The sequence below is a fragment of the Narcine bancroftii genome, chromosome 9 (assembly GCF_036971445.1).
Source record: "Narcine bancroftii isolate sNarBan1 chromosome 9, sNarBan1.hap1, whole genome shotgun sequence".
In the NCBI taxonomy this organism is placed as follows: Eukaryota; Metazoa; Chordata; class Chondrichthyes; order Torpediniformes; family Narcinidae; genus Narcine; species Narcine bancroftii.
This window is the reverse complement of record NC_091477.1, coordinates 94,624,946-94,650,353: the sequence shown is the minus strand read 5'-3', so window position 1 is coordinate 94,650,353 and position 25,408 is coordinate 94,624,946. Positions and strand designations below refer to the sequence as shown.

Genomic DNA, 25,408 nt, shown 5'->3' with positions numbered 1-25,408 from the left:
AAATGTAAAGTGCATAACATTGTTTTATGTTTTTTTTAAAATACAAAATAATTGGAAAGTGGAATTAAACATGCATACTTTTTGCCTTTTCATTCTTCCTCGATGGACGCCATCGAATGCATGTCCTGTGTTCATCCAGGTAGAAAAGACGAACCAAGCCTTTGCTTCCATTCTTCAGTTTGACCATCTGAGTTCCTGACTGCATTACACACATGCATCTTTCCACTGTGGAGAAGGTCAACAGTGATAGGTTATGGAGAATACAGAAACTAATGTAATGTTTCTTTTAAAAAACCTGCATTCTAAAGCAGCCATTCTCAATGGTGGCTGTAGGCACTCACTCCAGCCACCCCCCCCCCACCCCCCAGGGCCCACAGCACAGTTAAGGGGAGCCACAGACTGAAATCATACAATGATTTTTGGGGGTTTTTTTTGAGTAGTTAATAAGTAAGGAGAAGTATGGAAGAAACCAACTAAATGACTGCTTCACAAGGAAGGGGGCCAATAAACTTCAAGCAGAGTCCTAAGGGGGCCATAACCAAAATGGCTGGTCGAAAGCATCTAAAAGAAACCCATAATCTACCAAAAAATTTCAACAATAAACATAGACATTTTTGCAGATATGAAAAGAGAAAAAAGGCATTACAGAAATTAATATAATTAACTGAGTAAAAATGTTTAATTTCCCGAAAAGGAAATGACATACCAAATTCACAAAATAAGGCTCATATTAATTATTCAATAAAATTAATTGCCTATGTCGAAAATTTACAACTTCACAGTGAATGCAAACATTTATAGACAACTAAAGAATTAATCCTAAAGTGCAATATCATACAATAAACAATTTTTGACAGAATGGCCTATAAAAACAATATGCTGAACAAATAGAAAGTTCCTAAAGTGCTTTGAAAAGTGTAAAGTATGTAAATTGATTCAAACCTGAGGAAAGAGTTTCTGGAGACATTTCCACAGTTTAACACCAGAAAGCTTCGGTTCCAGCAAACAAAAATGTGGAAAATGGATGAGGAAAATGCATCAGAATTGGAGAAATAAAAGGTGCTTGGAAAATATGACATTTAAAGAAAACGGAAGTCTTGTAAGGATTAAAAGAATGAGAAGTTAACTTTAGAAGCATTGGTAGATAAGGTGCTAAAACAGACAGCAAACAAAGGAATGAGTGCTGAAGTGTGAACAGGATGCCTTACAGACAAAGCAAATTTCTGGATTTAAACAAGAAAATCTGCAGTTGCTAGGTGTCTAGTGCCATACACAAAAGAACTGGAGGAACTCAGCAGATGACACTCAAATCAAACAAGGATACACAGCTAGAAACCAAGCACACATAATCTTTGTTCAATTTCAATTTAGAAGTAAGGCAAGATAACAGGCCTGGCTCTCAAGTCTGTGCTGCCCAAATAAGTGACTAATTAGCCTACCTTGAGGAAGGAATCATGCCGGAAACATCAGTTCTTTACCACCTATGGACGCTGCAAAACTGGCTAAGTTCATCCAGCATTTCTGTCATTTTACTACAATTTATTCCAAAAAATGAATGTCAGTACCTCTACCTCCTCAGAAATTTGAGGAGATTTAGTATGACACCTGAAATGTTGGGGAATTTCCATAGATGTGTGGTGCAAAGTGTGCTCACCGGCTGCATCATGGTCTGGAAAGGGGACACCAATACCCCTGAGCGTAAAGCCCTGCAAAAGGTACTGGACGCAGCCCAAGACATCACAGGCAAACCCATTCCCACCATCGAGAACATCTACAGGGAACACTGCCATTGGATAGCAGCAGCAATCATCAAGGATCCAGACCTCACACCAAACACTCTGTTCTCGCTGCGACCATCAGGAAAAAGGTGCCATAAGACTCGCCAAGTTTAAGAATGCCGCAACCTCTCCACCATCAGACTCCTCAACCACAAACTCAGTCAGGGACTCTTTTTCACTTTATTGATTTCTTTTCTCTGTATTGCACATCAGCTTCCTTACATTTCTTTATTTATTTACATGTGTACACTGAGTACAGTTTTTTTTGCACAACCAAAATATGGTAATTCTGCCTCTCCTGCAGGTAAAAGAATCTCTGGATTGCATGTGATGTCATGTATGTACTCTGACAATAAATATGAAATCTGAATTAGGGCATCTGCAGACTTTTATGTTTCACTCCAGAAATTTGCTTCTTTGTCTGCAAGACATTCTGTTCACACTTCAGCACTCATTCCTTTGTTTGCTGTCTGTTTTAGCACCTTATATACCAATGCTTCTAAAGTTAACAATAATATTACATCACCTGGATACAATTTACCAGGACGACATCTGCTCCCATCCCTTTGAAACTGGCCTTACTTTAAATATTTATTTTTAACTTAGATTGCTCTTCTCTTTTTCAAAACCTAACCTACATTTTATGATGTTTGATGATTGTCATCTAAATATTCCTCCACTGAAAACTTCTTAATCCACCTCATACCCTACAAATAGATCCAGCAATATCTCCTCCCACATTAGAGCCAAAATCAGGTTGTATACAGGGTCCTTTGACAATTACACTTTAGTTTTAGTACCTCTGTAATCTGGGTTTGTTTGCTCCTTTCTATCTCTCCAGTTCATTGATGACCTGTAGATTACAACCAGCAGAGAAATGGTCCCAACACCATTTCTTTGATGTAATTAAACAGATTTTTTTTCACTACTTTATGACATACACTTTCTCCAGCACTGTAATATTCTTTTTAAATCAATGCTGTTAATGCTCCTCCTTTCATTCTTTATTCTTCCTGAAAACTTTGTACGCAAGAACATTTAGTAACCCGACCTTCTCTTTTTGACCTGTTTTTGTTAGCACCATGCACTACATTCTCATGTAGTTCTCTTGCCAGTAAGTTTATCAGCCTTCCTTCTGACACTCCACACATTCACAGACATAGAAAGTAAACCACCTTTAGATGTTACATAATTTCCATTTTCAGACTCCAGTTAATAAGTACAATCTCACGCTGAGCCAAAAGGCCTTTCACATTTCCTTTTGCAGACCATGATAAAGAATAGTAAACTTAGACATCTTTTAATTCAGAATGTCGGGTCGATCGTTTTCATAATAAAAGAAAAGAACATCCAATACTCCAAACCAACATTAGCAAAAGATGCTGTCATGCATTGCTAACAGTAAAAACTGGAAATAGCAATTTCACATCATTGCTTGGTGCTAGGTACAATACTCAATATCCATTGATTTGTTATTTGCCGATCTGGATATTTAAGAGGTCAGCCCCAGGATGGTTTTTTTCAAATAAATATATCTATTTACACATACATATTGCAGAACCAGTTATTGACTTAATATACCAGTTATAACTTGATCAGGTTCCAGAATACTTGCATAGAGTGGCAATTTTCTGTGTACATTTTTAATAGATTATGATCTTTATTTACAGAGTTGCACCCTGTGATTTGAAAATTGATTGTGCTTCAATGGAAGCATTTAATAAGCAAACATGATTTTCATTAAGATATTTACAATAAATATTTGAATATACTTTTAGAACAATGCAGGGTATCTCTATTTGGGAATTGCATTGGATACAAAGGAGAGAGTCTTGGTGTATCTGCATTTTTATTGTTATCCACTGGACATGCCCTATCCCAGAGGGCAGCAAATCTGTGGAATTAGTTGCCACAGGTGGTTGTGGAGGCCAAGTCATTAGAAATATTTAAGGCAGAGATTGATAGGTTCTTGATTAACCAGGGCATCAAAAAGCAGTGCATGGCAGTGCATGGAGGATGTTGGGCAGTAGGGCTGAGTGGGAAAATGGATAAGCACATAATTAAATGGTGGGGCAGACTTGATGGGCTGAAGAGCCTAGTCTCCTCCCAAATTTTATGGTCTTATTTCTTATGGATAATGAGGATTGAGTGCATACAATCCCACTGCTTACAATTGGATAATAGTCTTCTCTCTTTAAAGAATTAATCAAGCTGGAATTTTCAACATTTGTAGTTTATTCCATTAATCGTTAATATTTTTCTATTTAAAGAATAATTTATCACAAAGTAAAAACACATAAATATGTTTTTTATATAAAAAAAATAGAGTGAGATGACTTACCATGGAATACGCCATTGTCTGCCAGGAAGTGTCTACAGTACTGAAGACCACCTTTTTTATTCAGAGCGCAGGAACTCATTGTAAATTAAACTATAAGTACCATAAGCAAACTGCAAAAGAAATAAGAAATAAGCCACAAAAAAAATGTTAAATTGAGATTACTGATAAAGAATGGTGGACTGAATCTTTAACCTCATGGTTTTACTGATTTATTTCTTGAAACAAGTAAATCTCATAATAACTACATTAGATAATTTGCCACATTCAAAAATATATTTTAATTGGTTAAAATTGGGTTTTTTCACAGACTTACAAAATCCAATACACAAAGCCATTCATGTACATATGCATACCCAAAGTAAATATTTGTCCCAACACCACCCCCACCCACCACAATGAGCACATTCCAAAAACTTATCTCTATCCCACTCATCATGAGGCACACAACACCTAGCTAGACCTGTAATGAAAATAAATTACCAATGGCAACATCATTCAAAGAAAGCACTAAAAAGAAAAGAAAGCGAAGGACCCAAAAAGAAAAGGGCAGGTGCTTGTCTGTGCCAAGTCCTATTTCCATAATCACACCTCTGGCCGTACTGGGATAATTTAACCCTATCCCTATTTAAAAGATTGTAAGCTTTATTGAAAGATACATAACAGAATCATGGATTTTTATGCATTTTCAGAAATAATTTGTAGAAAGGAATCTTTGCTATTCTTTAAAAGTGTTCACCAAATCATTGTATAATAGCTTTTAGACAACATTTTCAAAATTACTCAATGTCTCAACTTACCCAACTTTAAAATTATAATCAGTTGTTAATTATTTTATAGCATTGAGAAGTTTGTAGGGAGTTTATGGATTTCAGTTATTGTGGCAAACCAAACCTGTACTACAATTAATTTAGAATATAGAACATAGAAATTTAAAATAACCTTCATGCCTTCATCCCACTGCTCTACTTGTTCTACACCCATGACAAAATTTAAACGGCATCTACAAATGTGCCGATGACACCAAGATTGTCAGCAGAATCACAGACAGCAATGAGGAAGTGTACAGGAGTGAGAAGGATCAGTTGAGTGGTATCACAATAACAACCTTGCACTCAATGTTAGCAAAACTAAGGAACTTCAGGAGGAGGAAAATCAGGAAAACACTAACCAGTTCTCATTGAGGGGTCATCAATGGAAAGGGTTAAGAACCTCAAGTTCCTAGGTGTCAACAACTCTGAAGGTCTGCCCTAGGGCCTCCATGTTGATGCAATCATGAAGAAAGTTCACCATGTCACCAAAGACTTCAAAATGTCTACAGATGTATCACGGAGAGTATTCTGACTGGTTGAATCAATGGTATGGAGGTGACCATGCACAGGACAGAAAAACACTTCAGAGACTTGGGGGACTCGGCCATTATAGGCATTAGTCTAAAGCAGGGTTTCCCAAACTGGGTTCCGTGGCACCCTGGGGTGCCATGGAAAGGCATAGGGGTCTGCGGAAGAAATGACAGGGAATAATAATGATCTACCTGCTTTTCTTTAAATAAATGATCACCTCTAGCTTTAATTCATGTTTTTTTCTGGGACAGCAGCAAACATGCACTCCACCCTAAGAAAACAAAATGGCGTCATGAGGTCTGACATCAGCAGCGGACACGTCAGACGTGCGCATCATTTTCAACCAAGGAGAATCCAATTTCTTTTGGCACGAAGCCGGCCATATTTTAAAGATATTCTATGTGTACAATATTAAGAACCATGGATCGTTGGATTAAAAAAGAAACTAGGAGACAGGATCATTCATCTGAAGAAAGTACTAAGGTGCCACCGTTTTTTCATGAAGATTATTCGATTACACTTATAATCAGAAAAATCAAGTGTTATAAAGAAGCAAACGTATGATGAAAATTATTTGTTGCTTGGATTCACCTCAGCTGAGAATAAAAAGGCACCAAATGCACAATTTTTGGATTATGCAGCAACGAAAACAAAATACAGAAACCAACTGGATGCGGCTCCTGACATAAGGATAAACTATCTAATATTGTGCCCAACATTAGGAGGATCGATGTGGACAAGAAACAATTTCATTCATCCCATTAAATGTAAATTAAAGGCAACAAATGATTTCAATGTGGAGAATGGCAAGTTTATTTACCTTCTTACTATGCTTGTGTATACACCAGATCTTTTAAACTATAATTAACAATTGGGGTTCCGTGATTTCCAAGTGCTCCCCGAAAGGGCTCCGTGAGCTAAAAGGTTTGGGAAGCCCTGTCCAAGCTTACATGCTGTATCGAAAGGATAGGCAGGTAGGCAGAGCGGGTGGCATGGTTCTGCTGCTAAAGAACAATATCAAATCATTGGAAAGAAGTGACATAGGAGCAGAAGAGGTAGAATCCTTATGGGTTGAGTTAAGGAATGGTAAAGGTAAAAGGGCACTAATGGCAGTTATATGCAGACCTCCAAACAGCAGTCTGGATGTGGACTACAAAGTACAACAGGAAATTTTTAAAAAAGGCATGCCAGAAGGACAACATTACTATAATCATGAGGGATTTTAACATGAAAGTAGATTAGGAAAGTCAGGTTGGTACAGGATCCCAGGATGCCTACGGGATGGCATCTTAGAGCAGCCTGCTAATGAGCCCACCAGGGGATCAGCTATTTTAGATTGGGTGCTATCAAATGAACCAGAGCTGATTAGAGAGCTTAAGGTAAAGGGACCCTTAGGACGGAGGGATCACAATATGACTGAGTTCACTGTGAAATTTGAAAAGGAAAGGCTAAAGTCCATCATGTCGATATTTCAGTGGAGTATAGGAAATTAGAGGGGATCTGGTCAAAGTGAATTGACATGAGAAAGGATCTGGTTAAAGTTAATTGGAAAAGCATACTATTAAGGGAAGACTGCAAATCAGGACTAGCTGAAGTTTCTGCAAAAAAAATGAGGAAATTACAGGACAGATACATATCAAAAGGAAAAGAAAAATGTAAATGAAAAATGAGAATTATGGCTGTGGAGGGAAGTTAAAGCTAAAGTAAAAGCAAAAGAGAGGACATACAAGGAAGCAAAATTAGTGGGAAGATCGACTGGTGAGACCTCATGGAGTATTGTGTACAGTTTTGGGTACCTTATTTGAGAAAGGATGTGCTAGCACTGGAGAGGGTTCAGAGAAGATTTACTAGAATGACATGAGGAATAAAAGGGTTAACATATGAGAAACGTTTGTTGGCTGTTGGACTGTACATGTGGAGTATAGAAGAGCGAAGGGGTACATCATAGAGGGATTTCGAATATTGAAATCCCTGGACAGAGTAGATGTGACAAAGTTGTTTCCCATGGTAGGGGAGTCTAGGACAAGCGACCACAATTTCAGGAGAACAGGTATCAATTTAAAACAGAAATGCAGAGAAATGTCTTTAGCCAGAGGGTGTGAGTCTGTTGAACTTGTTGCCACAGTTGGCAGCAAAAAATGACAGGTATTTAATTAGTCAGGGCATCAAGGGTTTTAGGGAGAAGGCTTGGGAGTGGGGCTGAGTGAAAAGGATCAGATCATGATTAAAGAGCTGAGCAGATCCAATGGGCTGATTGGCCTGCTTCTGCTCTTATTTCTTGTGTAGGCAGGTAGGCAGAGGGGGTGGCATGGCTCTGCTGCTAAAGAACAATATCAAATCATTGGAAAGAAGTGACATAGGAGCAGAAGAGGTAGAAACCTTATGGGTTGAGTTAAGGAATGGTAAAGGTAAAAGGGCACTAATGGCAGTTATATGCAGACGAGGACATCTTAGGGAGGCGATGTCTCAAGACCGCATCCTCTGTACTCGAGGACCCTCACTACACAGGACCTGCCCTCTTCATACTGCTACCAAGTACAAAAACCACTTTGTCCCCTCTGCTATTAGATTCCTGATTGGTCAATGAACCACAGACACTTTCTCTTCTTTTACATTAATTTTTAAAAATTGCAATTTATAGCAATATTTGCACCAGTGATGCTGCTACAAAACAACAAATGACATATTCACGACAAGAATTCCTGATTCTGATCAACCTTTCTACCATCTGCTCAGTTCTGTGCCCTCTCATTGTGGTTTTGATCCCCCACCAAACTAGTTTAAACCCTCTCCACCAGAATGTTAGTGCCCCTCTGGTTCAGGTGTACAGGTCTTACCTTCCCCAGAAGAGATCCCAATGATCCACAAATCTGAACCTCTATCCCTGCACCAACTCTTCAACCGTGCATTTATCTGTCATTATTTCCTATCCTCACTAGCATGTGGCACAGGCAGAAATGACTGAGTTTCTCTGTTTCACATATTTGAACTGCTCATTAACATTTAGTATGCAGCAAGCAACACAAATTAAATTAGCATTTAATAACCATGAAACAGTACTGCAGCAAGTCAGTACTTTTAGAAAAGATGGGGCTTTCTGGTATCACCCAAGTAATATTGGGAGGTAGAGTGCTTGATCATTTGTAACTTTGTGAGGCGCTTTTATCCATGGCATTCATTGCCTTATTTACATCAGTGTGGTGAATCTTCACGCTTTTTTAAAAATATATGGTAATAATATAATTTACTCCAAAGGTTGGATCATTATTTTCCACATATATTTCAGGGCTTTCTCAAATTCTTCACAATTCACAATTTGTTTATCTCTTTCTCACATTCTATTCCAAAGTACAATCAGCAATGAAGCTTGGATATTTTGACATATTGCAACACTACAAAAAAAAGTTTATGACAATGAACTTTAATGTGGCTTAAATGGATCTCCTCGAAGCAGAAAAGAAACATGGGTGTGTGTGAACTGATTCAAGTACTCAGATGCTCACCAGCACTATCCACAGAAAGCTGAGCTTTAGTTGTATCTACCCCTCCCCAGTGAAGAGACTCAGTGTCCAGTTACAGTTGACATGGTAACCAAGAGCACATGATGCCCCTTTGTTCTCCAAGTTTTGTCACAAAGGACTAAAAGTGTGGGAAAGATTGAGCAACAGAACAAGTTTCTTGTGTGTTGAATCATCATTGTAACTTCTCTAGTTCAATAAAATGTTTTAATTTATTAAACACGTTTACTTTGTACCTTCCTAAATTGTATCATACACACCTTTGCAAACCTACTTGAAATTAGCAGAAGAAATGTAAATGTGTCAATTAAATATTGATTGTAAAATTTCTGAATTAAAATTATATTAATGAAGCCACTGAGTATTTGAGTTGCTTATCAGATAATTACTCTGCAAACGTAATAATTTGTATCAGAATACTGCAGATTGCTGGAGCTATTAAAACAAGTTACATTAAAACGGCACCCTTGAATACATCAAAATAGAACTTCATAGCTGTCTTTCAAAACCAATTCCAAACAACACATTTATGCTCTTTTGGGTCTTGGAGGTGCAGAGAATTCACTAAGTGCGGGCACCAATAGAATAATTATTGTCAGTGCTCAAAATGCTTTTGAAGAGCAAAGATCGACTTGATTTCTGCCTACTCAAGACTACCATGTAACAAGTCTGAAGTTAGAATTTCAGCTTTCAGGTCATTGCAACTGTAATCTGTCGTGTTGAGATTTGGGGGACCAGACGGAGACTGATGGTGCTAATTTAATTTATAGACGTTGGAAAGGAAACAATCATCCCATCTGTTGTTGGGACTAGATTAAAACTCTGCTCCCCAGAGGTGAAAAGATGAAAGTTCAAAATAATATGCTGATACAGAATGCCATCCTGTTCCCTAGAGATCTGCACTTCAACTCACTCTGCACCTGGTCCTTTTACATCAAAATAATAGAATGTCCACAAAATCCTTTAACCTTCAGTAATACAAGTAAAAACACAAATGGCATTCTTATATTACATGGGTGTTATATCACAGAGCATATGATACACTAAACTATTTTCTGCTATATTCCTTTCTATTTCACACAGATCAAAATTCAACATCTGACATATCACCATTATCTTGTCCTGCAATCTCAGTAATACAAATGAGCATGCATCTTGTATGGTCACCATGAAAGTTATTGAACCCAGATCATTAAAATGTTACAATTCTACTGCACTACTGCATTAAGTACTTCATGAGTAAACTGAAGCCAATGCTGTGATTTAAACTTTAATGGAAAGCAGATAGAGAGTTATAAATGCTACATCACAGAAGTGCTCAAACTTGCCTTGGGAAACTATTTAGTTCCAAATATACCTCAAACAACAATCAATGTCATTAAAAATTAGTACATTATCAAAACATAAATTCATTAGTATTGCTTGTACAACTAGATAATAATTCTGTTCAAAACAATGCAGGTAATAATAAATTTTTTAAAAATGCAACAATTTAGCAATAGGCAACAAACCAATTTATCACAATCTGTCATTGCTGGTTCATGTTTATGGTTATTGTTGTACTATTTGTTCTTTGAAGAAATAAATAAAGTTTTTAAATAAATCTCTCATTGCAAATGATCAAAAGATCCAGATATCAAACTTGCTTTTATCAGGTGACCAATCCATTTTCTAGTTTTTACACCTAATATTGTCAGTTCCTATATAAAAAATAGTACTATCTAAGGAGAGAGTAGAATGGATGCAAGATCATATTCGGATCAGGGCGATGGCAAAGCACATTCCTAACCAAAGAGAAATTGAATACAAATTCCTCTCTACTTTGTTGAAAGCCATTTGAAAGTCCAAACAGACCACAGCAACTGGTTCATTGCAATCTGTTCGACTCAATTTAACCTCAACAAGTTCCAATAGATTTGTCAGACATGATTTCTCTTGCATAAATTAAATGTTACATCCACCCAAACCATGTATTATTTCTCCGAGTGCCATATCAACAAGTTCCAATAGATTTGTCAGACATGATTTCTCTTGCATAAATTAATGTTACATCCACCCAAACCATTTATTATTTCTCCAAGTGCCATATCAACAAGTTCCAATAGATTTGTCAGACATGATTTCTCTTGCATAAATTAAATGTTACATCCACCCAAACCATTTATTATTTCTCCAAGTGCCACATCAACAAGTTCCAATAGATTTGTCAGACATGATTTCTCTTGCATAAATTAAATCTTACATCCACCCAAACTATTTATTATTTCTCCAAGTGCCATATTGCCACTTGGTAACTGACAGAAATATTGTCAAGCTACAGCAAGTCAATTGTTTCTTATTTTCTTTCTCAATGCTTTCTTAAATATTGTGGTATCATTTGTCTCCTCCTCATCTGTGGGAACTGATAAAAATGAAGGTAAGGTTATCGTTGCTGAATAATGTAACTGTTTAACCATATAACCATATAACAGTTTATGGCATGGAAACAGGTCATCTCGGCCCTTCAATTCCATGCCAGTTCACTCAAACAACTCTGCTAGATCCTCCCCACCTATTCTCCGCCCATAACCCTCCAACCCCCTCCTATCCATGTATATATCCAGCCTCCTCTTAAATGAAAGAATTGACTCTGCCTCAACTATTATCTCTTATTGTTTTTAGACTGCAGGCATGTAGTGGCACAATCAAGGAATTTTGCTGCTACATGGGCAGTCTAAAAAGATTTTTGAGTCAATTCCTACACCACAAGTTATTCTGCAGGACCCCTCCATCTTTTTGGAGGAAGCCTGCAATGTAAATAGTACCAGAAAAATTTGTTGACCATCATCCACTCTACTGTACGTCCAACCGGCCGGCGGGACTGTTTCACGGTACTTGCAGACTAAAAAGATGCCCAGTGTGAATGACCACACAGGCAGTAATTATGTTATTTTTTTCTGACATTGCAGTTTAAAAACCATACTTGATAAACCACTTAAAAGAAACTTACTGAAACAAAATTCATTAGTCTGGAAAAAATCTTATGCAACAATGATTAAGACCCATGCTATCATTCTCAACTTCTGGCAATATTATCGCATGGATATGATCTGCTCCAAATTGTCTGTAAGGGACAAGAAGCATAGGAAACATGGGCCCAACAGAACAAACCTTCCTGCAAAATTTATCATCAGACCAATTTTTGAATAAATCACTGGCTTGGCCCAGTAATGACCAGGCATCGTTGCATTAGTGAAACATGCTTCTTTCTATGATTCTCCAACACTGCATATGGGATTCTCTAATTTTACTCCTCAGCAGCGTCCCATGTTTTGGGTACGAGTTCTGGCGTCTGAAAGAACGTTATATTAATCGGGCCTTCTATGTTTAATTTACATCTATATTTGCCCTGCCATATTGAAAACTATTTTCTGGGTTCTGTTATAAAAAAAGACCTCCTAACATTGTCAACTACGTAAAGCAAAGAACACTTTATATTATAAATCACTTTATTGAGACATCTATATCTTCCATAAGTTGCCACCAAGCTAAATTTCTGCTCTGATGCTTTAACTAAGATGATATCTTGAAATGGGGCATCACAAAAATTTCATATGCACTATACATGATTTTCTAACCAAAAAGCACTTCTAAATCATTCCCCCTAAGAGCAATGCTCTCCTCCATAATGCAGTTAGAGAATTAACAGTATTAGTCTAATTTGATTGCCATTTTCCTTTTAACACAGCCTTTTGACTGGTAATTTTCTTGCTTTCACTTGCAAGACCTTTAAAGATATTAGTGGTATTATCTGCCATTGTCTTGCACTTTTCCAAATTAGTGTATAAAATACAAGTCAGCACTTGTTCATGCTTGATTGTATTTAAGGGAATTATGGTTAGGAGAGAGGAAAGGAAAGAAATGCACAGCAACTCCACTTTGCTCTTCAGTTAGGTTTCCTACTGATGAGAGTCTGAAACAAAAGGAGAACTGCTGGAAGGACTCAGCCAAACAAGCAGCATCTTGGGAAAGAAAAACTAATTAATGTTTCACTTCAGGGACCTTTCTTCAAAAATTAGAATAAGTAAGAGTTTGATTGTTTGACGAAGCCCTTCTAGAATTTAAATTTTGTGGTTTTTTTAATTAATTTAGACATACAGCACTGTAACAGGCTAATTCGCCCCTACAAGTCCATCCCACCCAAATTACACCCCATTAACCTACACCCCGGTATCTTTTGAAGGGTGGAAAGAAACTGGAGCCCCTGGAGAAAACCCATGCAGACATGAGGGGAGTGTACAGGATTCAAACCCAGATCCAGACCCGATCTCTGGCGCTGTAAAGCCATTGCACTAACCACTACACCCCCTGTGCCGCCTGCGATCACACTAATGCCTTATTTCATTAATTTTGGGGAGAACATAGAACAGCATGACAGAGGAACAGGCCTTTCAGTAGAACTATCAAGAATCAAAATTTGCATACACTGAATGTTTGGAGAAGCGGAGAAGCCAAATAGCCACAATGCATATACAATAAAAGCAATAATCGAACTGCCATATAAACCATCTCCATCATGGATATGCAATATGCCTGTGAAAAGAAACAGTTTTATGTTTGGAAAGCAGGACAGAGCAATGTGATTCTAACAGCAAAATGAAAATACAGATAGATGTGAGTGAGACAAGGCAAGGAGCTGCAGAAACCCCAGAAACACATTGTAGTTTTTCTAACTCTTGGGCTAAAACTATGATTGCCAGGTGGGTGACACACTGAGAAACTCAAACCTTGGATGTTTTTATTTCTTCAATAGTTATTAAAGCATTCACACTCATTGCTCCACTTCATCAGAAAATGTTACAGTGACTGGGAAGAATATTCTGTCTCATTTGGAATTCCAGCTGAGACAAAACTCTGTTCCCCCTCTTGCTCAAATCCCACTCTATAAATTGAAAGAGAGTGGTGGGCAAAGCTCAGAAGAAAAAGCTGTTTAAGAAACTGACAAAATGAAGGGAAAAGAATCATCCTGAATTCAACTGCACTGGGAAAGGAGCAACAATCAACTCGGGAGGGAGAAATGTAAACAGATGACAAGCATCATCAGTAGAAACAAGAGGAGTTTGCCTGCGTTATCTGAGGGAATTACACTCTATCCCCTTCATCACATCATTTTCAAATGTACTTCCATTCTTCTCTACACGGTCACTTTTCATACGATAAATCAAATCAAATTCACGTGCCAATATTCCACTCTCGATTGGATCAAGTGGTTGCTTTGCAAACTAATATTATCATGTAAAGGAGGAAAAGGAACTTTTGCTGGCTTGAGATAACTGTGTCAGAAAGCATCAGCATTGTGAATGAGGGGGGTGGGGTACAGTTGCAGAATGGACCACTATTAATTTGCTGAGTGTAAAAGGAAAGTGGCAGCATCAATGGAGTAGGAACTGGGGTGGAGGAAGGGGAGGTTAGAGGTTTGGGTAGGAGGTGAAAAAGGAATATAGTATGTACTGACAGAAGGTATGGAAACAAGTGCCCAACTTAATTTAAGAGTCAAAACAATTCCTTCATGTACTTCAAAAGAATCACAGCATGAAATGGGACATGGAGAAAGAATACTAACAAAACATGCAGTTGAATTATTTTGTTCTTTGATTCAGTCCTTTTTACCAATCTGATGTTAATGCCATCTACCTATGCACATCATTGCCAAAAGACTACTTCATTATTTTTCTAAAGTGTTGCTGCTCTCAGGATGGATTTTTGACAGTAGGTCATTGGCTGTTTGAAGGAGATATATTTCTCACAGACAACCTGAAACATGATGGGTTGGTGAAATCAGACAACTTGGAGGACTGATTGGGAATGATTAAAGCATGGCTTGTACCAAGAATATGTGCACAGATCAGCTTGATGGGCTGCCTATGGCCAGAAACATTCAATGAATGATGGAGGAGACTATTCCACAGTTGGGGAGGGTGAGAAGTGGTGAAGAGATGACAGATAAACTGGCTCAGTGTGATGTTTGCATGATGTGGGAGGTCGGGACACTGATAGTGCCTCTAGCTGCTACAACTGTGGAAAGTGTGTCCAGGTTTAGACCCTGAAGGATCACATTGAGGCCCTGGAGAAGCAACTGGATAATATCAGGTTCATCAGGAAAACGAGTTTTCTGGACAGGACCTACAGAGATTGTTACACTGAAGATACTGGAAGACAGAAGTGGGGGGGGGGGGGGGGGAAGAGATGGATGCTTGGAATAGAAGAGACCCTGGCAGATGCATCTCTTGAAAACAGGTTCACCCTCTTGGAAGCAGTCGAGATAGAAGACACTGCTAGTCTGAGAGGCAGACAGGTCTGCGAGTCAAAAACAGGCTTTGAAGCAAAGCCGAGGAAACAGAGGTCAGACAAAACCGTGGTGGTAGGGGATTCCATAGTGAGAGTTACAGAAAGGGGTTTCTGCAGCAACAGGCAGGATTTGTTGATGGTGTGTGGCCTGCCTGGTGCTAGGATCCATGACGTCATGTACCGATTACAGGGCATCCTCAAGGGTGGAGCTGAACAGCCGGAAGTGGTAGTGCATGTTGGCACAAATGACTTCAGGAAGAAGAGGAAACAAAATTCTGCAGTGTGACTTCAGAGAACTCAGAAGAAGGTGGAAAAGCTGGACCTCCATGTTGGTTATCTCCGGTTTGCATCCAGTTCCTCGTGCTGGTGAAGGCAGGAACAGGAAGCTTGAGGCTCAGTTGGAAATTGCAAATATGATGCTGTAGGAATAACAGAGAGATGGCTGCAAGAGGACCAGGGCTGGAAAATTAATATTCAAGGGCATATGTCCTATCAAAAGCACAGACATGTGGGTAAATGGGGTGGAGTGGCTCTGTTGTTGAGAAATTAAATTCAGTCCCTTGCGAGAGGTGACATAGAATCAGGAGATGTCAAGTCAGTATGGATAGAACTGTGAAATGGTAAGGGCAAAAAGACCCTAATAGGAGTGATCTACAGGCTCCCCCAAACAGTAGCCTGGATATAGGGTGCAAGTTGAATTAAGAGTTAAAATTGGCATGTTGCAAAAGTAATGCAACAGTTGTTATGGGGGATTTCAACATGCAAGTAGACTGGGAAAATCAGGTTGGTACTGGGCCCCAAGAAAGGATGTTTGTGGAGTGCCTTCAAGATGGATTCTTAGATCAGCTTGTACTAGAGCCTACAGGGATAAGGCAATTTTGGATTTAGTGTTATGAGAACCGGATTTGATAAAGGGAGCTCGAGGTAAAGGAGCCATTAAGAGGTAGTGACCATAATATGGTCATATTTAATCTACAATTTGAGAGGGAGAAGGGAAAATCAGAAGTGTCATTTTTACAGATGAACAAAGGGGACTATGGAGCCATGAGGGAGGACCTGGGCAAAGTTGACTGGAAAGATTCCCCAGGGAATACAGTGGAACAACAATGGCAGGTATTTCTGGGAATAATACAGAAAGTGCAGGATCAGTTCATTCCAAAAAGGAAGAAAGATTCTAAGAGGAGTAAGGGGCAACCGTGGCTAAGAAGGGACATCAAGGACAGTATAAAAATAAAAGAGAAGTATAATATAGCAAAGACAAATGGGAAGCCAGAGGATTGGGAAACTTTTAAAGAACAACAGAAGTTAACTAAAAAGGCAATACGGGGAGAAAAGATGAGGTACGAAGGTAGCTTGCCAAGAATATAAAGGAGGTAAATAAAATCTTCTTTAGATATGTGAAGAGGAAAAAATTAGTTCAGATAAAAGTTGGGCCCTTGAAGACAGAAATGGGTGAAATTATTATGGGGAACAAGGAAATGGCAGATGAATTGAACATGTACTTTGGATCTGCCTTCATTAGGTAAGACACAAACAATCTTTCAGATGTAATAGATGTAATGGAGGAACTGAAGGAAATTTACATTAGGCAGAAAATGGTGTTGGGTAGACTGATGGGACTGAAGGCTGATAAATCCCCAGGGCCTGATGGTCTGCATCCCAGGGTACTTAAGGAGGTGGCTCTAGAAATCGTGGAGGCATTGGTAATCATTTTCCAATGTTCTATAGATTCAGGATCATTTCCTGCGAATTGGAGGGTAGTTGATGTTAACCCACTTTTTAAGAAAGGAGGGAGAGAAAAAACACAAATTATAGACCTGTTAGCCTGACATTAGTGGTGGGGAAGATGCTGGAGTCAATTATAAAAGATGAAATAGCGGCACATTTGGATAGCAGTAACAGGATTGGCCTGAGTCAGCATCGATTTACGAAGGGGAAATAATGATTGACTAATCTGTTCCACAATCCCCCCCCAACACTCAACCAATTAATACAACAGCCATTACAACAGATTACCAGTCTAGCCATAACAACTTGGAAATAAATTTTCACTATCAATCTTGTAAATAAATCCATTTTTCTTAGTTACTAGCTTTGTGCACCCATCCCCCAGTTTTCTAATGAAATACACATCCTTCCAGAAGCAAAGCAGAAGGACTGCCAATTAATTCCCACACACTAGAGGATGCATGCCCTTGGGATTTAGGAAACTGCCACACAGATCAAACCCTGGTGTGCAAAATCAGTCAACTGGAACCAAGCAAACTAGCAAATCAGAAATGTTTCAGTAACTTTAAGGTCTTAAGTAAGGTTCCATTTGCACCAAGCAAAAAAAAAGCTAATTAAAGCAATCTATGCCATTGTCTACCATTTAGTGATAAAATATTTTTACCATACTTTTAATACAGTAGTTAGTTACAATAGTTTGCTTCCAAACAATGCAGTTTGGGCCACTGGGAGAAGTAAAAATAATGAATGGTGTTGTAGAGCAATAAGGAGTTGTGTTCAATGGACTGCAAAGTATTAATACAGACCGAGTTTCAATAATCAGGCATGGTTACATGCAAAGATAATATAAAGAGAATTCTAATTTTCTAAAAAAGTAACAAAATCATTAATTTGGACATTAAAAAACCCTTTTATTTAAAGTGGGGCAACAGTGATTTTACAACAGGTTAACTACTAGTAAGCTCAAATAACTAAAGCCAAGCAAAAAATACAAAGTAGTTGTGCCAAATTGCAGCATAAATTTAGTACTGCATTCAAATCTGTAAGTACTCAGTTACCAATTCTTGAACTCAGAGATCCAATACCCTGTCAACAAAAAAAAAGTACATCAGGAAGATGTTGTGCTGAACTGTTGTAGAAGCACATAAAACTGGTGACGATGTGCAGTACAACTCCGATTATCTGAAATCCTCATTTATCTGAAATTTTTTTTGACCCATAAGTGACATCTGTTTGCCTCCGAAAAATTTCAGATAAATAAGGATATCCGAAACAATCAGAAAACGGAGCTGAACTGACTTCACAGATTGAAAAAAAATTCAATTCGACATCAAATTAGAATGACAATTGTCCTCTTTTCTGGTAACTCCCTCTCCTCTCTCTTTTCATTTCTTTTTTACCTACCCCTATTGACTTTTCTCTCCAACTCTCCCTCTCAAACTGCATACCACTGTCTCCCACCTGCAAGCAGTCGGAAGAATCCCGTGACCCGGTGTCATCAAAGAGAATGGCCTCCCAGGCAGGACAGGCATTTGTGATTCCCTGGCGCTGGCACTGACAGAGTAGTTCCAGTTGCGTGGGGGATCATGATAATAAAGATGGCCATTGATCCCACATTGAGTTCCGCCACCCTGAGCGGGCCTGTGAGGTGCTGGAGTGGTCCCAAAGCAGCCCAATGAGTTGCCTGTGGTGGATGCAAAGCCGAAACAAGTCCACGGAGAAAAGGAGCACGCTGACTCACCAGTGAGTGTTCCACCGGCCCAGGAAGCATCCCCAGGGATTGGGGGCAGCAGTGGGGAACGTGTCAGGGATTGGCGGTTGGGAGGCCTCAGTGATCAGTGGTAGCGATGGGAATGTGTTGGGGATTGGTGGTTGGGAGGTCTCAGCGATCGGTGGTGGCATTGGGGATGTGTTGGGGATTGGTGGTCGGGAAGTCTCGGTGATCGGTGGTGGCATTGGGGATGTGTCAGGGATTGGCAGCAGCCAGCATTTTTTTGGTGAGAATTAAACATTATTTTAATGCTTAAAACGCCTTCCTTTATTGTTTGCTGTTGTTTAAATATGGATACAAGTAATTTGCTGTTGCTACTGGGCTGTTTTTAAAATGTGACCAGTTATCTGAAAAATTCAGTCATCCAAAATAGGTCCGGACCCAACCATTTTGGATAATCGGAGTTGTACTGTACATCAGAATTCTGCTGGGAATTTAGAAGCAGCAACTTAAAGGCACAAGACATGTTTCTACATCTCAAAGGAGTAAATGCAAAATAAATATGATCAATTACCATTTCAGGTTTGCTCTGAACCTAGTATATAAAAAAAATAGATAAATCTTTCTTTTTAAAAGTGGAATGGTCTCTAATCCGGACGTTAATTTTGAAACCTGCACTTAAAGCAGGACTCCAGGCAGGTACTGATGCAGCAGAAGAGAGTAATCTATGGCAACAATCATCTGCTCTTTGTTTCAAAGAGTTTGATCACATGACCCTGTCTTAAATTATTGCCCTTTGGGAGTTGAGGTTATTGCTTTTTTGACTGACAGTTGTACATTTGCATGAAAATCTCTACTGCTTTAGGTGGCTAGTTTTAGCAGCCTTAAAGCATTGTTAACAAGTGCAATAGAGTTGTACATTCAAACATTAGGTGTCAGGACTATTAAATACCATTTCACACAAACAATGCAATGACATTAGGCATTAAGATTTGAATACAATTTAACAAAACAGCCATCCAACGAACTTTAACAAAATTTGAACACTTTCCATTTTGTTGTTATTTAAGTTAAGGTTGTTATGTTTAATTGAAGACTTTATTTGACTTATTAAAAATAATGAATTTGCAAACTGTACGTGATTGCGTAAGAAATTGAATCTGTCCAGTAATTTGTTTTATTATATAATGTCAATTACTTCCTCGAACAGTAAATATTCATTGAAGTTCTTTCTGGACTGTAAGTTTATGAAACAATTAGTATAGCGATCCATAGAAAATGATTAACACTGAGACCCAGACATAGATTGTTCATGATGGTATCACGTTTCTCCTTATTTCAATGATCTATAGGAAGCTAAGAATCAAATAAACTGCAGTTAAAATATATCTGATTTAAAGGGCAGATGAGTTTCCTTATTGTTTTGTGAGATCAAATGCACTTTAAAGGAAAATGAAAAAAAAAACCATACCTCACTCTACATTTAAGAACATCTGTGGAATAGATCGCCTTGTTTCCTTACAGAGGAAAGTTGAAAGTTGAAACAAGTCAAATGCACCAAATGTGGTGCTTTTCACAGGACTGCAAGTTAATTGTGAGCTGCAGAATCTGTAATATGCCGCCACAACCTGCGTTCTCATTCACACAGCCTGCCTGTGAGTATGCTAGAAAACCAGGACTGGAATTCTGGAATACCAATTGTGCCTTTTCTGTAATATTCACGTTCTCTAGCTAACGTTTCTATGTGATTTGATTCTCCAGATACTATTCTCGTTCTCATGTTAAAATTACTTTGTCTGCTTTATCACGAATTTATCAAATTTGAAACCTTTCAAGAAATTTGGTTCAGCTTCCTCTGGTCGCTGCAGGACCTGCTGAGTTTATCCAGTACTTTGTGTATTTACCAGATTCACAGCATCTGCAGACTTTATTGTTTCACAAGAAATTTGTCTAATTTACGTCTAAAGCTCCCAAACCAAACTTATACAAGACCCCTTCCTCCATCAATTCCATTTCAGATTGGATCTAATAGTCCAGATGTAGTTTTAAATCATTAAGAATCAGTGCTAAAACAATGGAGTCAGAAACTATAGTCTCTGGTTGTATTCTGGATACAAATAGGAATTGATACATTTTCCATCAGACTTATTTGGTAAAAATAATCAAATGGAGTGAATCCAGTGCAACCACTGCACATTGTATCTCTGTATTCTCGTGATCTGCAGAGTAGATCAATGTGGAACATAGAAAAAGAACCCTTGATACTATGCAAAAAGTGAAAATATGATCAAAATGATTGTCTAAGAATATATTTGGTATAAGAGATATAAAAATTGCTTTATTTTCCTGCAGGAAAATACTTCATGAAAGTTCACATATTTAATCATTTATTTAAAGTATGGAACCTACCGTAACAGAAATGTAATGCAGCAGATGGTTGAGCTGCTGCCCTCATAATGTCGGAGACCTGGGTTCAAACCTGATCTCATTGCTGAGTTTCCTCCCATGAGTTTGGGGAAAGTTGATGAAAATAACAGGCAGGATTAGTGTGAATAGGTTGCTGGCGTCCGTGGGATTCGTTGGGCCAAAGGGTCTGTTTCTGTGCTGTATCTTTTTATGTCATTTGAAATTGGGGCCCCTCATGATAAAATCTATCCCTCACCCAAGGTGACATGAAAAGCAATCATTTTTACCTGTGTTCTTATGGTCTTATAAAAATTATAGACTTGTCATATTGCTTATTAATTCACTAAAAGATTCTATTCTGGTATACCATACATGTTTGTTGCTGCAAAACACACATTTCTAATGGAAAAGCTCGTTATTTGCTTCACTGTATATTTTTTTTTCTTTTTCCAAATGTTGAAGTTTTTGAATGAATGCCATAGTTTCAGTCCCACCTTTCTATGCTCCAACTGCCCATGGCTGGATAGTTCAAAGTCTTTGACGCTCACTAATCGGCTTTCAGTGCACCTTCTAGTTCAAATATTTCCACCAATGGGAACCAACAATGGAGCCTTCGTCATGGTTATTTGCACAACAATAAAAGTCTTTTGTTTCTCATAGATATTCACTCCACATTCCTTAAGAGTAGGAAACCTGGAACCTTATCTATTTATATCTGAAAGGATTGCTTAACAAATACTACTTCTCCCGTTTGTTTTATGTGTATGCATTTACTGTAGTAACTCTTTATTCAAGAATTCATATTTTTTTTAATCTCAAAAGAAACAATATTTTGTTAATTAACTCTTTTTTCTGCATGTTATCTACTCATTTTTTAATGTATATTATAACTGGTTGCTATGAAATAAGAGCTTCTGCTGAATCACCGTGTAATCTTCCTTAACCATCATGAATAGGAATAGCTGTCTTCCAGAATCCTGAATGGGAAAATACAAAGCTTTAAAAGAAAATCACACACTTTCTTTAGATCTTTCACTGTAAAACTCACTCACCTTGAATAACACATCTAAAATAATGAACAAAACAATCTTTCTCTTCACTTACCAAGAATTTCTTGGAATAATAATAAATTAGGGGTCCCCAAACTTTTTAGACCGTCGACCACTTCAGGAGTACATGGTCCCTCGTTGATCCGCAGCCATGGAATCACAGTTCTGGGCAGGCGGGGGAGGGGGTGCAGGGTAGGGGAGGGGGCAGGGCTAGACTGTGGTGGGGGGGGGAGAAGGGGGCACACAGGGTAGGGTGGCCACATGTCCAGTTTTAGGCCAAACAATCTGGCTTTTGACTCCTCTGCCCAGCGCCATCTTGAGCCAGATATTAATTTGTCCTCCATTTGGGGGTGTAGGGCCATAGGTGTATCGAAGGTATGGTAGGTGGGGCAAAGAACAGGGGTGCCACTTGCCACTGTCCAAGCCTTACCCACCCAATATCTTGACCCTAGCCCAATAATTAATCTCCATCCCAAGGCTCACTTGAGCACCCCAGAACGCCACTCGCGGCCTGCATCTCATCGCCAGTGCCAGCCAGAGAAATGCAGAGTGGTTCCAGCAGCATGAGGGATTATGAGCAGGGAAGACAGCCATTTTTTTCCATTGATCCCCAATGAGCTGCTAGCGCTGATGAGCAGCCCCAAAGGTCAAAGTGGTCCGGTGAGGTGCTGGAAGCTGGTCAACCAGTGGATCAGACTGTCAGCAGGCAGATGGCAAGGGCTGTCTCAGCCCACCAGAGCCACCCACTGACTGCCCTGCCGACAACCCACCCGCTGATGGCCCCGCCGACAACCTGTCCCGGCTGCCGATGGAGATTTTCCAATACCTCGCTGAATAAATAATCTGTGAATTAATGGATGTTATTGTTATTTAGACATTGCATCACAAAAATAAGAAATACTTATTGATGTTTTATTTAATGGAACAACAAACTGAACAAAGTAGTTCAAAATATAGAATAAAATCTTAAGTAAATACGTTACTTCGTAAAGTCACAACCTGTATCCACAACCTATGTGTGTGGTGATGGGTTTTTTTTTAAATTGCCAATGACAATGGCAGCCCTAGGGCGCCACTTGACCGAGATACGCCACTATGTAGGCACTAATGGAGGACAAATTAAGAGGCAGAAAGGGCACTTACCTGTTAAATGCAGCATCCTGCTGTCCGCAGGCCGTGCGTGGCTGGCTGGTGCATGCGCGATGACGGGGAAATGGGATGGTGACGCTCAAAGATTTGTGGCAGGTAAGCATCCACACCACTCCGGTCGGTCGGTGCTGGATGATGGGGTTGTGGTTCTGTATAGCAGTAACAAGCAAATCTGACTCCCATCTCCTTGTTGATAGGTGGTCTTCAGAAATGAACAGCTGCATTCCACTTGAAAAGGTCACATACAGTCTTAGGAGGGGATACAACACCTGCCAAAAAATCTGGCTGCCCTGTTTAGAACGTATAGGTACCTCACTGGCGCCACCGTAAGGTTATGACTGCTACTGACGAGTCAGCAGATCTCTGTGAAGATTTTAACATCGATACCATAACGTCTCTATGTGTTTCACTGTAAGCACTGACAATGGGATTTTTCTTTCGTTGTGTTTCTTTTTTTCTTTTCATTGTTTAATTGGACTTATAGAGAGGGGAGGGGGTGAAGGGTTGGGTTTTCTTGACGATTTGTATTTGGTATGGGTGTTGATTGTTAAATACATTTAAAATGATTTTTAAAAATTACCAAAAAAAGCATAGTGGTGAGCTCAGTAATTGTAAAGGAGCTGGTATCGTATTCCAAGAAGATCTCCACTGCTGATGACGGAAGAATTCTCATCATAATGAAGAAAAATCCCCAAACATGTGTCCGGCAGATCAGAAACACTCTTCAGGAGGCACGTGTGGATATGTCAATAACTACTGTACGCAGAAGACTTCATGAACAGGAATACAGAGGCATCACTCTGATATAGGTTAATCTTGGTCTCATCTGTCCACGTCTTTTTTTTTCCAGAATTCTGCAGGCTCTTTTGAATACTTCTTGGCAAACTGTAATCTAACCATCTTTTCTTTGTCTAAACACTGGTTTGCATCTTGCAGCATAGCCTCTGTATTTCTGTTCATGGTCTTTTGCAGATAGTGGTCATTGACATATCCACACCAGCCACCTGAAAAGTGTTTCTGATCTGCTGGACATGTGTTTGGGGATTTTTCTTCGTAAGAATAAGAATCCTTCTCTCATCAGCAGTGGGTTAGGGTTTTTTTGAATATTTTATTTAAAACTTCTTCCATACATGTAATTAATAGACAATTAATATAGAACAATAGAAATTTAAATTTAAGGTTCCATGATGGTTATAATCCCTCCCTTTCCCCTGCATCCTCTCCCCTAAACCCCAATGAACTTTATATACAAGAAAAATATATAGTAATATAAAAGAAAAAGCTTCATGGATTGCTCAGTGGATCACTATCCAACACACAAGATTCCACCAGAGTTTCTATATAATTAATTTAGTGAAGATTAACACAGGTCTCAAGGAGCAGGAAGAACACTACTAAAGTTTGCATACACGGGTGCCAAATTTGCAAAAATTTACTAATTTATTTCTCAAATTATATGTAATTTTCTCCAAGGGAGCTAAATACTTAGCCCTGCGGTGCTTTAATGCTGATGGAAATTGCAGAGATGATCTTGCCAATCTGCACTGATTGGGGTCTGAAGGTGAGGAAACCCAGGTTCCAATTACACAATTGTGTATTTAGGCTCAGATCTTGCAGTTTGCTGATTAGTTTTGAGGGGATGATGGTGTTGAATGCAAGAACTGTAATCAGTGAAGACATTCTGATGTATACATCTTTGTTGTCCATGTGTTCTAGTTTTGTGTAGAGAAAGTAAGCTGGCATCTGTCGTAGGTTTGTTGCTGCAGTAGGCAAATTTGAATGGATCCACATAACCTCTCAGTTAGGAGCTGATATGCTTCATCACCAGCCTCTTGAAACACTTCATCACTATAGATGTGAATGCCACTGGTTGATAGTCATTTAGACAGGTTACCACACTCTTCTTGGGAACTGGTATGATTGAGGCATATTTATAATAGGTGTGTACCATGTTCTATCAGAGTGAGATGTTGAAGATACCCGTGAATACAATGAGTAATGAAAACCTGTGGTGACCAACAGGTCAGATGGGTACGCTGTCTGGATGCTTTCCTTGGATTC

The 25,408-nt window shown here is 38.9% G+C and overlaps 1 protein-coding gene and 1 long non-coding RNA gene across 2 annotated transcripts in view; one reads left to right on the top strand and one right to left on the bottom strand.

Annotated features, from left to right (window-relative positions):
* plch1 (phospholipase C, eta 1) overlaps positions 1-9,054 on the bottom strand; it is a 67,930-nt gene extending 58,876 nt beyond the window's left edge. Inside the window, exons 1-4 of the mRNA XM_069896908.1 lie at positions 8,963-9,054; positions 5,651-5,730; positions 4,120-4,229; positions 79-225 (exon numbers count right to left, since the gene is read on the bottom strand). Of these exons, the coding sequence (XP_069753009.1) occupies positions 79-225; positions 4,120-4,198 (226 nt within the window). The 5' untranslated portion in view covers positions 4,199-4,229; positions 5,651-5,730; positions 8,963-9,054. The remainder of the gene's footprint in view (positions 1-78; positions 226-4,119; positions 4,230-5,650; positions 5,731-8,962) is intronic.
* The window catches only part of LOC138742467 (uncharacterized), a 29,329-nt gene extending 5,602 nt beyond the window's left edge, over positions 1-23,727 (top strand). Inside the window, exon 3 of the long non-coding RNA XR_011344193.1 lies at positions 23,545-23,727. This is a non-coding gene — a long non-coding RNA (uncharacterized lncRNA). The remainder of the gene's footprint in view (positions 1-23,544) is intronic.
* The last annotated feature ends 1,681 nt before the right edge of the window (positions 23,728-25,408 follow it).